Source organism: Leucoraja erinacea, unplaced genomic scaffold (genome assembly GCF_028641065.1).
Source record: "Leucoraja erinacea ecotype New England unplaced genomic scaffold, Leri_hhj_1 Leri_1135S, whole genome shotgun sequence".
NCBI lineage: Eukaryota > Metazoa > Chordata > Chondrichthyes > Rajiformes > Rajidae > Leucoraja > Leucoraja erinaceus.
The window spans coordinates 1-14,782 of record NW_026575380.1 but is presented as its reverse complement, the minus strand read 5'-3'; the positions used below and the strand labels follow the sequence as shown (position 1 = coordinate 14,782).

The 14,782-nt window shown below is 38.9% G+C and overlaps 1 protein-coding gene across 1 annotated transcript; it reads right to left on the bottom strand.

Annotated features, from left to right (window-relative positions):
- Positions 1-14,767, bottom strand: LOC129715355 (mucin-2-like; the record flags this gene model as incomplete). Its single annotated transcript, XM_055665231.1, has 12 exons — positions 1-458; positions 1,803-1,905; positions 4,256-4,307; positions 5,361-5,471; positions 6,979-7,010; positions 9,042-9,148; positions 9,277-9,346; positions 10,295-10,470; positions 11,982-12,186; positions 12,289-12,472; positions 14,135-14,367; positions 14,638-14,767. Coding segments are annotated over 12 exons (1,563 nt in total), but the record flags the coding sequence as incomplete, so codon positions are not given.
- Positions 14,768-14,782: the final 15 nt, after the last annotated feature.

Sequence of the window (14,782 nt, the reverse complement as noted above, 5' to 3'; positions counted from 1 at the left end):
TTGTTATTGTTAAGTTTATTGGTTCTTATCTCTGATCAAATAAATTGTAACAGGCACTTAACATCAGAACTGTAAATATTCCACCGCTTCCCATCACCAAGAGCCTTGAACAGAAACAGCATTTTAAGCTTTTAAGAAACTATTATTACATTTGATTGAAGATAATAAATCTATCAAAATATAATGCAGATTATTTCCCAAATTTAGTTTTAATATTGCATTGAAAAGTTTTCCATGCAAGATTTTGAAACCTTGATCCTTGGTACAGTAGATGTACATATACAGCAGCGATTTATATCTATTTTCCACAATTTTGGCATTTGCAAGACTTGATTGCGATGTATTTGACTCTCTTGGTGCGTCCATTTTGACAATATAATTTCAAACTCATCTTTTCAGTAATGGCTTCTTTGCAGCACTGGCAAAAATTGTCCACGCGATATCTTTTGGTGTCATACCTTGAAAAATATTTGCATAAAGATGTAGGACAAGTTAACGTATTATTACAATGTTACGTTAGCCTATTCTTGTACAGTTTTTATGGCTGAATACTACATTATTACTCAGTATTGCCTTCTGGTCTGACTATGACTTAATTTTTGTCATCTTTGTTTTCTAATCCTTGCATGTTCACTCTCCACCCTGTATACGTGTAGTCTGCTCCAGCCCTATAACTTTTAGATCTTTAAAGGCCATGATTTGCCTTGAACATTTTTAGTCTAAAAGATGCCATGCAAGTCATTACTGTTGCAGACCCATTATGGAATGGTTTAAATACACTATTTTAGTATTCCTATTTCTTACTTTAATAAAATGCAAGTTATTTCCATCCCTTCAGCTGCTATCTCTATGTTCCTGTCAATACAGCAGTCCAGAGATTGAACCAATTGGCAAGTGTAAAGCAGCAGGAAGTTGCGGTCTGAGTGTAGAATGGCAGGGGTGGGAATGAAAATAAGTACATGACTGTTTCCCGTGGTCAGCTGTGGTGGTTGCCCGCACTACTGCGATCCTCCAAACTTAATTCACACTTACTTATTGCAATCTTCCCAATGGGAGTTTCTGGAAGTCTTTTTAATTGGACTTCATCTTGCACCAAATAATTTACCCTTTATCCTGTATCTGTACACTGTGGACAGCTCAATTGTAATCAAGTATAGTCTTCTCAATGATTGGATAGCATGCAACAAAAAAGCTTTTCACTGTACCTCGGTAAACAAAATTAAATTAGAACCAGCTGGACGGAATTCTGAACATCTGAATTCTATACTGGGGACCAAGCAAGACCTACTACTGCATGCCAAAAACTAAATAACAGGCTTGTCTTCAACCATAGCTAGAAAGAGTCGGTTCTATAGGGCAATGACACCAGACTAACAAATTGCTACTACTTTTTATCCATTCAACTATCACAATTTCAGGATTATTTGGTATCAGGGCTAAGGGTAGGAAGGAAGGGCGGACGTGCTCCCCAAGATAGTTTGAGATCAAACAGTACAGATGGGGCACAGAACTACCCAGAGACTATTGGTCTATACTCTGAAAATGTTAAACTATCATTTAAATTCAAATGCCCATGAGAATTGGAAACACATTAGATCTGGTTGCAGTCAAAAACAACAAGGAAGTGTGACAATTTAGCAGGATATAAAGCCAATGATTATAGATGGATCTATTTTAAATGTTATCAAGAAAAATTGAACCCCAGGTTACATTTGAACTCAGAATGCTCATCATATAGAGCTTTCTAATGCTCTATACCACTCTTTGTTTGCATACATTAAAACAAAACACATTTCACTTACCAACTTGCTGATGCACAATGTCCTTGACATCGGTTTGCCATAAAGGTTGCTGTACAATATCCTTTTGTTATTGTTTCATTGAATTTATTGATTGCGCATTGACCTTAGGAAGGAAAAAGTAAATCAGACCATGTTCGAAGTGTGGGTTTGGGCACCTCGACAAATGTGTATACGTTTATTTGTCTTTGAATTCATAATTTTCAAGCATCATTACATGGGTTAAGTTATTAAGTAGTTTATTCTGTAAGTTAACAGAATATCTAGAGGTATGATATTGCATTTCATACAATAAGGAGGCACTGAATTTTCAACCTCTCCCTGGACCAGGCAGTTATTCCGTCCTGCCTAAAATCAGCCACAATCGTCCCAGTGCCGAAGAAGTCTCCCATCACCAGCCTTAATGACTACCGTCCTGTGGCCCTCACTCCGGTAATCACGAAGTGCTTCGAGAGATTGGTCCTCCAGCACATCAAGGACTATCTACCACCAGACTTCGACCCCCACCAATTCGCTTATCGCCAAAACAGATCCACAGAAGACGCCATTACCGTAGCTCTCCACTCTGTGCTGAGCCATCTGGAGCAGGGGCAGAGCTACGTCCGGTTGCTCTTTGTGGATTATAGCTCAGCTTTCAATACAATCATTCCGGACATTCTCATTGGTAAACTGGTCACTCTCCGCCTCCCCACTCTCACATGTGCCTGGATAAAAGATTTCCTCACCAACCGGCCCCTGACTGTGAGACTCGGCCCCCACCTCTCCTCCACTCGCAGGTTGAGTACCGGCTCCCCACAGGGCTGTGTGCTAAGCCCCCTATTATACTGTCTCTACACCTACGACTGTAGTCCAGCCCACAACAACAACCGCATCGTCAAATTTGCTGACGACACTAATGTAGTCGGACTTATTTCAAAGGGAGACGAGGCAGCCTACAGAGAGGAAGTCCTGAAGTTGACAACCTGGTGCTCAGAAAACAATCTGGCTCTGAACACCAGGAAAACAAAAGAGCTCATTGTCGACTTCAGGAGGCACAGCACCGACTTAGTCCCCCTACACATCAACGGCGAGTGTGTGGAGAGGGTCAACACCTTCCGGTTTCTCGGCGTCCATATCGCTGCTGATATCTCCTGGACAGACAACACGACAGCGGTCATCAAGAAGGCTCAGCAGCGGCTGCACTTCCTGAGGGTCCTCAGGAAGCACAACCTGGACTCTAGCCTGCTGCTGACCTTCTACCGCCCGTCCATCGGGAGCCTGCTGACATACTGCATTACAGCATGGTATGGCAGCTGCACCATGGCAGACAGGGAGAGGCTTCAGAGGGTAACTAGGACAGCGCAGAAGATCATTGGTTGCCCTCTCCCCTCCCTGATGGATATCTACATCTCCCGCTGCCTTAGCAGGGCAAAGAAGATCATCAAAGACAGTTCCCATCCTGCGTTTGAACTGTTCGACCTGCTGCTCTCTGGAAGGCGCTATAGGTGCATCAAATACAGGACAAATAGACTCAGAGATAGTTGCTTTCCGAAAATTATAACTACTCTTAATTCAAATTCACACATGCACTGACTTCACAGCCCAACACCCGTATATATACACCTGTATATATGTATATAGCGCCGCAGAATTGTGCACCTAATCCTCCCCCCCTTCTCCCTTCTGTTTTTTGTTTTTCTGTTTCTTGTTTTTTGTACTAAATTATATGTATGCACTGAGTACGAGCAGCTTTCAATTTCACTGTACATGTATAGTGACAATAAATGGCATTTCTCTGAAATACAGTATGTCACAAAATAACCAAAATCAAACGCATATACATCTCAAAAAGCCCAAGATGAAATCATAATTTTATGATCAGTAAATTACCAATTCAGCACCAAAAATACATCAGTACAAAATGTGAAGTGATCAGTTTATGGTCGAGATGCTACAAATGTTCGAAGGGCAGAGAATTATTGCCGACTTGTGTAATGTTCCCTGTAGGTTTCAGGTGCCAACTTCATTGCTGTCCAATAACCATATGAAATGTATTGTGTGGATGTCTGATATGAAATTCCTCCACTTCAATAACATGCAAGGGAAGAGAGATCCATGAGCCCATGCCCAGAAAGTAGATTTTATCAACAGTGAAAATGGAACTGAACAAATATACAATTTTAACAAAAGCTGAGAACAGGTTTGAATTGGATAAGAAAAAAAAAACTTTAAAAAAATGTACATCAGGAGCTTAACGTGGGTTTTTGCAAATGGTTCTTGTAATTCCTGTTACGTTTTTACCAAAGTACAGTCTGATTTGAATTATTTCTGAGTATTTCCTCCCAATCAATCGAAGTGTTGGTCCTTCTCTAGTTAGTCAGTGATTGTGTAGAGTCATTTAACAGTGTTATTTTTCAAGACAGTATTAACAGTTTTCAACAAATAATCAATGTTTATGTCAAGTATTAAAAGGGTACCTTGTATTTGATTGCATTTAAAACAGCAACGATTGATATAGGTTCTTTGAGACTGAAAATAACAAAATATTAACAGTTAATTTGGTAAATGTTGATCTTTATATATACAGCTTTCAATTAATTGAAGACCTCATAATCTCTATAGATCAAATCTCCTTGACTAACATACATGTTGTTAATCATCAGTTCAGATGGATTCCTAGCTACCAGAATCGTGATATCATTAAAGGCCAAGCACCCATTCAGATTAATAAATTCTTAAACAGAAAATCGGGAAGGAGAAAAGATAATTTTTAACAATTGGTTTAAGTATTTCAGAGTGCAGAATAAAGATTAAAACATATCCAAGATTAAGATAGAGCTGAAATATCATAAGCAACTTTTAATTAAAATTATTTTCATTCTATTCTGAAATATTTGTATAGTGAAAATCTATCCAGGTACACAAAATCAACTTTTTAAGGCAATTGTTAAAAGACAGCATTAATAATGGTGGAGTTAAGGGATATGGGGAGAAGGCAGGCACGGGTTATTGATAGGGGACGATCAGCCATGATCTCAATGAATGGCGGTGCTGGCTTGAAGGGCCGAATGGCCTCCTCCTGCACCTATTTTCTATGTTTCTATGTTACTATAATTAATTTACCACTTCCTGCACTGGATTCATGATGTGTTCATAAACACCTAACATTTCCATTGAATATACTTGAACATAATAGGAAAGCTGCAAAACAGTGCAGCCTCGAGGAATGCAATTTTGGGATTGAGATAAACTGCACCTGCACAAAAATCCCATTCCAGGCATGTTTCATTTGCTTGCTTACGTTTAAATGGCCATAAAAGAAGGTAGTATGATTGCTTCACAGAGGATAAACAATTTAAATAAAAGTATAAATAAACAGTGGTAATAGTCTCCCTAAATGAAATATGACATTTCATTTTAATCTACTCTGATCACGAGACCATAAAAGACACACAAAATCAATCCCATCAGATCTGAAAAGTATTTTATAAGATTCTGTACTTCTGAAGGACTTATAGAATGATTAATTCATTTTCCTTGATGAGATTGACATGCTTGTAATCAAGACTGATTCTCACATACCTTAGGGCAGGTTTCATCCTGAATGCAAGACTGATTTCTGATTAAAACTCCATACGGTGTGCATGAATATGAAATGCACGGATTTGTAGGATCTTCCCATGTCTCACCATTCTGTGAACAAAACCAGGAGGGCAAAATTACCATTAAGAGTACATCACATCTGTGTGTGCCTATGTAAATATTAATGACAAAAAAAATGAGATTTCATAGTACAGGTACAACCAAAATGCAACAATGATTTACCTGTTTTTTACACCAGCAAACTTACTGAGCAAATTTATTTTATGCTTGATGGAAAATAAAAATGTTAAGGCCTTAATATTCCTCTCCCACCCTGGTCTGAGCAGAAGATAGCAAATTACTTCTTCACTTTTCCAGATTATTGTGTGCCTTCAGCAGATCTATATAGGTGCTAACGTTCAATACACGAGCTATTTGTTTATTGGTTCATAAAAAAAATAAGTTTTATTCGCAATGGACGTGGGAGGGTAGGTTGGTTTTGGACAACTGGTCATCAGGTTCCTAGAATTTCACTTCCAATTCGGTGCCCCTCGGTTATTGTGGGAAACCAGGTCGAGGATTATAAACAATCTTGGATAAACTTGGATCAAGTACATCTGCAAGGAAATTTATCCAGTATTGCATGTTGGAGATGCATCGCACAAGGGTGTAGTGAAGTAATTACATTAGGAACCACAGTTGAATAAGCAACATGGAAATGCTACAGGGGCTGCATGGTGGGTGCAGCTAGTAAAGCCACTGCCTCACAGTAACAGAGACCCGGGTTCAATCCTGACCTTGGGTGCTATCTGTTTTTCAAGTTTTCCCTATGACTGCGTTGGTTCTCTCTGGGTTGCTCCGGTTTCCTCCCACATCCCAAAGACATGCGGGATTGTTGTTATTTGCCCTTGATTAAAATTGCTGCTAATGTGGAGTCAGCGGGAAAACATAGAATTAGGGTAGATTGACGATTGAAAGTCAGCGTGGACTCAGTGGGCCTGATTCCATGCTCTATGTTTAAAATAAACTAACATTGAAATATTACAATGCAGGATTCTGGGCAATAAAGCACCCAAAAGAACACAGAACATAAAGATTTAAATGGAGATTGTTGTCTTGCCAATTAGGAAGCAGAATGCTCTTGTGTTATTGCTTTACTGAATGAATTAATGTTTAATGTTCTTAATTATTTCTAAGCGATTTTAATATGTCAATGTGTCTACTAATTATTTGGACTTTTTAATATTTCTACTGATGGTTTCTAGACAATTTCGAATTAGAAACTATGTTTGTACATCAGCATTCCTAATCTCTTTCCTGTAGCAATGCCATTTCTGATCGGTTCAGGGGGAAAAAAACTCAAAATTTTGGAGTAACTCAGAGAGGCAAAAGTAGGATATAGTCAGAACCGTCTTTCCTCAAAGGTGGAAATGTCACCCATCACCACACCTGGCAGCACAATTGTGGCATTTTACGAGGCTTTTAGATAGGCAGTAAATGAAGGGATATTGATCACGTGCAGGCAGAGGAGAGTATTTAACCTGACATCATGTTCGGCAGGAACTTTGTGGGCTGAAAGATGTGTTCATGTTCTATCGTTGTGTTTTTGAACACTCACCTTTCTTGGCCGTCCTAAATAGTCATGGCAACCTGCAATAAAACCAAAATAATTGTTTATTAATAAATGTATAACACCAGCAAACACAAAGTGGTGGAGGAGCTCAGTGGGTCAGGCATTATTTGTGGAAAGAAAGGACAGGCAACATTTCAGATCAGGACCCTTCAGAGACAGAAACAGTCTGACCTCTTGAGTTCCTCCAACCTTTTTGTGTTTTGCTAGATTTCTGCATCTGCAGCTTCTTGTGTCTACACATATAACATATCTGTTCTCTTCAAAGTATTCTTGCTGCAAATGTTTAATTATTACCTCCCAATGTGGTTTTCTTCAATTAATCATTAATAATTGCTTGCCTAAATTCACTCATCCCTGGTTAAAGTTAATGGAACTGAATTTCAGAGGTAGAATATAAAGTACGTATTACAATGGAGTGAATCGAGAGCTACTGATGATTAGTTTATTTCTCATGGAGATTTTAACCTAATAAAAATACCTAATCTGGATAAAGTAAGAACACTAGTCAAAATCACCTTCTGATTTATTTTCTTGCATCTAGCTTTAGTGTTACCAAATGAGGAATCTCCCACTATTTCATTGAAGATGCGTGTATTTAAATAATATTGTAACAGCTGCAAAATATAAGATATTTTCCTTTATATGACAATGTTGATGAGGACTTATTTATCTGGGTCACTGGCTTGCCATGTAAAAGCCAGCAAGTATGAACTGAATTGTTATTCATTATTAGTTTTCCAGCCATGTTTACAGCAAAAAATCATTACCATTATCATGCCTTACAATGCAATGTATGACAGTGAGCACAACTTCTACTGAATTGTGGATGGCCTTTGCCTCGCTAGGAGCTCATCTGCCCTTTGACAGGTCTTGTTTTTGGTCCTGCTGGGGGTTCACTTGCAAAATCAGGCAATGGAAACGGTTTAGTCGCCTACTATCCGACCATGGAACAGGTAGCACGGGATTACATGGTACCCATGGCGGGGGGAACTTCCCCCGACCTGACAACTAATAAATAAGAATAATTGATAATACTCCTTTATTAATCTAATTGGCACACTTGCAGTTCTCCTTCTGCCACTGAAGACATTTGATAAATATATCAGATCTACTAATGTGTCAAACTTAACCACAATTCCATGTTCAAGACCATTGCAATTACAGTTGAGAGTAGGTATGAAAAGAAAATAGTTGTCCCTATTTTGAGAATTAGTCGCATGAAATATTTCTCCAAGATATCTTCACCAAGTAGCAACACCAAGAATAGGTGGCTCACAGCGCCAGAGACCTGCGTTCCATCCTGACCTCGGGTGCTATCTGCATGGTATTTGCTTGTTCTCCCTGTGACTGTGTGTGTTTCCTCTGAGTTCTCCGGTTTTCTCCCATATCCTAAAGATATGTGGGTTTTCTAGGTTAATTGGCCTCTGTAACCTGTCCCTAGTATGCAGGGAGTGGATGTGGGATAGATATGCCATTTATTGTCACTATACATGTACAGTGAAACTGAAAGCTGCTCGTACTCAGTGCATACATACAATTTTACACAAAAAACAAGAAACAGAAAAACAAAACAGAAGGGAGATGGGGGGGGGGGAATAGGTGCACAAATTCTACGGCGCTACATACATATATACATATATACAGATGGAAGTCCGTGTTGGGCGGTGTAGTCAGTGCATGTGTGGATTTGAATTTATGGTAGATATAATTCTCGGGAAGCAGCTATTCCTGAGTCTGTTTGTCCTGGATTTGATGCACCTATAGCGCCTTCCAGAGGGCAGCAGGTCGAACAGTCCAAACGCATACAACATACAACATACCACTAGTGTGAACAGGTGATCGAAGGTCGCCTTGGACTCAGTTTGCTGAAGGGCCTGTTTCCACGTTGTTTCTCGAAACCAAAAATAACTATCCATTAGCTGCGTCCCGCTAAACTATTGAGCATTATGGGATGTACACAATCACATCCCACTGGAGCCTGCAGATATTCCTAATGTATACAACAAACAATGTGAAAACAATTGAAACTTAAACTTCAATAAACCTACTTTCACAAAAAGGAACACATTTGGACCTGTCTTCAGAAAAGACCAATCCATCTGGACAAAAGCAGCCTTCCTCAGCTGGGTTGAACATCTCTCCAGCTTTCACCACACTGGAGGAAGAGATAGAGGCTTTGATTTAATTTTACAATCAAAAACAAGGATTTAATAAAATAATATTATAGTTCATGACTGACATGGATATGAATTTTTAGTTGGAACATGCGAGCATTATACTTACTTATGTTCACAATAGTCACTGTTATTCCTTGCACATGGCTTGTATACTAAACCTTCATCACAGATATAATCTTTGGAATTTAAAAAAAAGTGCATCAGTGCAGATATGGACAAAATGTCTAAGTAAAAAGGCATTCAATTTAAATATATATCATCAAAAACTTCTGTCATGTTAGCAAAAGTCTTGTATATCCAAATCTTCATCTTACACATACCTGGAATCCCGCTTTCACCAAATAAGACATGAAACCTCTAATGAAGGTTTTATATATCCGACGCAAGGTTACAAAACAGATTTTAGACATCCTGAATCCTCTCAATTAAGAATTGATAAGTAGGCTGAAGATATAAAGTACTCAAAGTGTAAACCACTCAAAGATGTAATGCTGAGGGTTTAAAGCGCACGTGAGCTCACATTGAGAATATTGTGAGCAATTCTGGGCCCAATATCTGAGGAAGAATGTGCTGGCATTAGAGAGGGTCTAGAGGTGGTTTACAAGAATGGCCCCAGGGATGATTGGGTTGATATATGAAGAGTGGCTCAAGGTCTGTACTCGTTGGAATTCAGAAGGATGATGGGGGACATCATTGAGACATACCAGATAACGGAAGTCCTAGATAGAGTGAACGTGGAAGGAATGTTTCCAGTAATGGGAGAGTCTAGAAACAGAGGGCACAGCTTCAGAATAATAGGACGGACTGCAGGAGGAATTTCTTTAGCCAGAGAGTGGTGAATCAGTGGACTTAAGCAGAGATGATAGGTTCTGAATTTATAAGGTAATGAAAAGTTATGGGGAGAAGGCAGGAGAATGGGGTTGAGAGGAAAAGCTGGATCAATCATGACTGAATGTCCTAATTCTACCTTATGGTCTTTAAACCATTGGTCCAAGAAGAGTATTCATTTTTGTTATTTTGGTTAGAAACTGTTTTTTGTATCTTGTCATGTTTCCTCTGTATCTGACAGTAAATATATCTGTTTTCATAAGCACCTAATTATCATCCAAATTTGGGATACTTACTGCATTTTCCATTTGTGTAATTCCTCCAATCCACACACACCCCCACACTTGCACAGGCGGCAGCAGCAGCTTCCAAGCTACTACAGTCAGCAGTGGAATTGAGAACACAGTGGTCAAAGTCACAACTATTGACAAACCGCTTAAGGTCGATCTTCCTTCTGCATTCTCCAAATGGTCTGAATAATGAAAAAAAAGAAAAATTACAGGAGATAAAAGAGATGAAAATAAAATAATTTGTCACAAACTAACTCTAATAATTTATCACTAACTGTCTTATCTATTCAACCTGAAAAACTAGACAATTAAAATTGAAGCTAATAGAAAATTATGTATTTAGTTGTGTTGATACAACTTTGGTTTTAGTTTACTGATCCTGAGTTTGCTCATCATACAAAGTAAACTGAAACAGGTTTCTGGATTAGTCTCAGATTTAAAGTGCAACGTATAATGCAAGCAATTACTGATGACTTCCGCCAATTTGCTTACTAATTTGTTTAACTTAATTCTCCAGCTTCCTCTGGCAGATTTTTCAATACTTGAATCGCATATGACACCATGTGAGCTTTGTATACATTGACCTCATCATGTGGCTGTAGAATCCTAAGAGGGAGGGGAGTAGTTTAGGGTCTCAACTGAAACTATGGCGACAGTTTAATTTAGAGATACAGCATGGAAACAGGCCCTTCGAACCCATCAGGTCCGCATCGACCAGCAATCCCAGCATATTAACATTATCCTGCACACACTAGGGACATTGTTTACATTTACCAAACCAATTTGCCTACATACCTGTACATCTTTGGAGTTTGGGAGAAAATTGAAAATCGCAGAGGAAACCCACACAGCTCACGGGGAGAACATATAGACTACGTACAGATAGCGCCCATAGTCGGGATCGAGCCCGGCTCTTTGGCGATCTGCTGCTACCTCTGAGATTAGTTCACTAATCCCAGGAGTGAACTAATTTAGTGTGGCACAGTGTGATTAGTTCTCAGGAGATCTCAGGAGATTAAGGAAGATTGGAGGCAGCAAGCAGAGGTGGTTAAGCAATTGCCCTGGGGCTGAGCATGTGCTAGTGCCTTGGGGTTTAGCACAAAGCCATAAGTAGTTGAATATAGTGGAAGATATGTCAAGTGTGCATCTTCTAAAGGTCATCTCAGTCAACATCCAATTTGACAAGGGTATTAAGGACCCACTCTGCGTAAACAATAGGAATAATGTCCGCTTGAAGCAAATGATAACAGCAACACCCTGCATTTACACCACCAATACAGTAAACACATTTTGCAAGAATCTTAACATTTAAAATGATCCTGAACCACACGAGAAGATACAAAAGGTGTCCAAAAGCATCAAAAGTTATAAAGAGTTTCTGAAAAGGGGGAGAGATCATAAGAAGCAGGGCTTTAGGTATTAACGTCAGAGGGCTCAATGTGAATTCATGGCTGCCATTTTCAGTGCAAGAAATGTGCGGGAAATTATCTGAAACTGCAACATTCCCTCAGTTCAGGACTGGATTGTCAAACTGGATATTGTGCTCACGTTTGTGATTTAGAGGCAAGAGTTATACTTAATGAGCCCTAGATAATTAGAGAGAGGAGAAGACAGAATAAATGCAGATGGATGTGCAAATCATCACAATCAGTTATCCTGAAATAAAATAAATGGCAAGAATGAGGTCACTTACTCTCCATGAATGATATCACAGATTGTTTTCACACCGGGGCATGTTGGTGGAGGAAGAGGGGGTCTACAGGGAACATTAGTGGGAGCTGAATCACAGTAAGGTTTACTGCGATCATCAACTTTCCAATCAAATGCAGTTTTGTGACAACAGTCAGAAGGCTCAACTTTGCCATTTTTTCTAATGCATTGGTCTGCAGAGCAGGATCCTAAAAAAGAGATATTATGTTATGAATCAAATTAAGGCACAAATTAGTAAGATTTTGGAATGTATGAATTTATACAACTTTATGGAGTCTTAGAATTCATACCGCATTGGCCTTGAGTGTTGTTAAAGAAGTATTTTTCAGGTACTCTGATCTTAAAGGCATTACGGAGAGCATTAATTACTGTTCGAATGTCAGGAATAAAAATACGTGTGCTGGAGCCTAATTTTGTAATGCTAAATCCTTTTGAATTGTAGGGAAGTTTCACGTTTATTCCATTGACTGTTAACTGTGAAAGGAAAAATATAATAACTATGAAAATTAACACAAGATACAAAAAACATGTTGTATGGTGTTTTGATCATGTCTATATTTGATGCACATTATAGAATTAATATGCCATAAAGTAGTTTCTGGCAATAAAATAAATTGTTCACTTCAAATAATTTGTCAAACAGCTCTACAGTTAATGTGTTCAAAAATGAATGTGCAGAATATAATTTAACGAGGTTTGTTGTTGTGTTATGTCACAAATTAATTTTGTAAGTCAAGGTCTTTGCCATATTATCAGACAGTGAAATGAAAAAAAATAAATCAAGACCCTCATGATGATATCGGGGCAACACAGTTTTGCTTCATTTTTAAAGTTCTTATATTGGATGTGGGTGATCCCAACATTTAATGTCCAGACTTAACTGCTTTCAAGAAGGTGGCAATGACCGTATTGAGCAGCTGCAGTTAATGTGTTGAAGGCTCCGTGGGGACATGCTGGGCACAGGTTTGGGATGGTTTTCACAGACTGTTTGGCAAGTTACTGCCTTACATTTGCAAATGTTACACATTGCTTGATGATATGAATAATTAGAGTAGTGCATTAGGCTACTATGTCCCATTGTTTTTGATTATTATTGTATCAAAATTAATCAGGGCAACAGAGTAGCCCTTCGCTCTCCTGACCTATGCCTTGCAAATGGTGGAAAACCTATAAGGTGACAGAATCAAGTAGATTCTTCCTCACTTTCACCTCATATTTTGAATCATCCGGGGGCCAGATTAATCATAAGTGAGCAAGAACTGGAGTGAACTTTACCAGTTTTGCCACATTTAAACTAAAGATCACTACCTGTGCTGCCCACATCATATGAAATGAATTGAAGAAGCGAACAAAGCCTTGGTTAAACACAAATCCCAGCAACACTTAAGGGCCTGTCCCACTTACGCGACTTTTTCGGCGACTGCCGGCACCCATCAATATGTTGTTACAGGTCACCGAAATTTTCAACATGTTGAAAATCCAGCGGAGACCAGAACAAGGTACGACTCTTTGGGCGACTACTGACGACCATACAGGCTTAACCCTGCGACATGTCGCCTGTATGGTGGCGAGTAGTCTCCTAGTCACCCAAAGAGTCGTAGCGCCTTGCTGGTCACCGCTGAATTTTCAGCATGTTTAAAATTTTTGCCGACCTATGACGGGTGCCAGCAGTCGCCAAAAAAGTCACGTAAGTGGGGCAGGCCCTTTAAGCAATTCTATGCACCTTAGATTTAGAAAGGCATATTGGCTTTGGAGGCAGCAAATTGTGAATTTATCAAATTGATACTTGGACTAAATTATGAGGCAAGATTATATACACTCTACAGAAAGTCTAAGGCTGGGTGAAAAATCAAACCAAACGTTATAGGATGCATGTAGCAAACTCATCTGCACACACAATGTGGTAATAGTTTGGAATTTCTTGCAATTGCCAATTGATGTGAAAACTTCTAGTTAACAACTCTTAATACAAAGTTAATAGATTTTTGTTAACTAGAAGTCTTGAGTGAAGTCGGACAATTGTAGGTTGAATGGAGTTAGATCAGTCTTGGTATTTTACATGCAGATCAAGCTTAAGAACCAAATTGACTGCATATTTCTAACTTAGAATATTGGTAACAATGTAAAGGAACTCACCACATATTCTCTCCCAGTTGAAATATGCACAACGTTTCCATTATAAGAGATAATTAGGCCTTTTGGGCAAGAGTTCTTTATGAAGGGGATGCAAAAATAATTATCCACCAGAACTGAGAAATTGTACTTTGGGATTTTTTCTTCCACTAGTGTATATGTGCAGTTACCAAAGAAGTCATATGACAAACCGCCAAATGTGGTATAATGAGGGTCTCCCCATACATCACATTCACCTAGAAATAAATAAGAATAAAATGTAAAAAAGTCTCAGTGTCAATAGGATGGTTTTTCCACCTTTTGGTGGGGGATGTAAAACAGACAAGATTGGATCAGCTGGACTTTAAGTAGTCAGTGCATTGTAAATTCCAATAAATAGAAACTGGACAGCAATGGTGATCAACCCATTTACATCTGTTTTTTGTTCCAACCAAAGGTGAAAACACTTCCCATGATTTATAGTAACTTCAATTTAGCAGTCATTTGAATAAATTTGTGATACTAACATTCACATTCCCACTGCTCACAACATCCGTTTTCGGTGCGAACTTTCACAGGCTCAATATTATTACCACATTTTGGTTTACCCAACTCTGGACAGATAACGGGCTCGATTTTATACGTATCTCCTTTCCAATATGTGGCATGGCT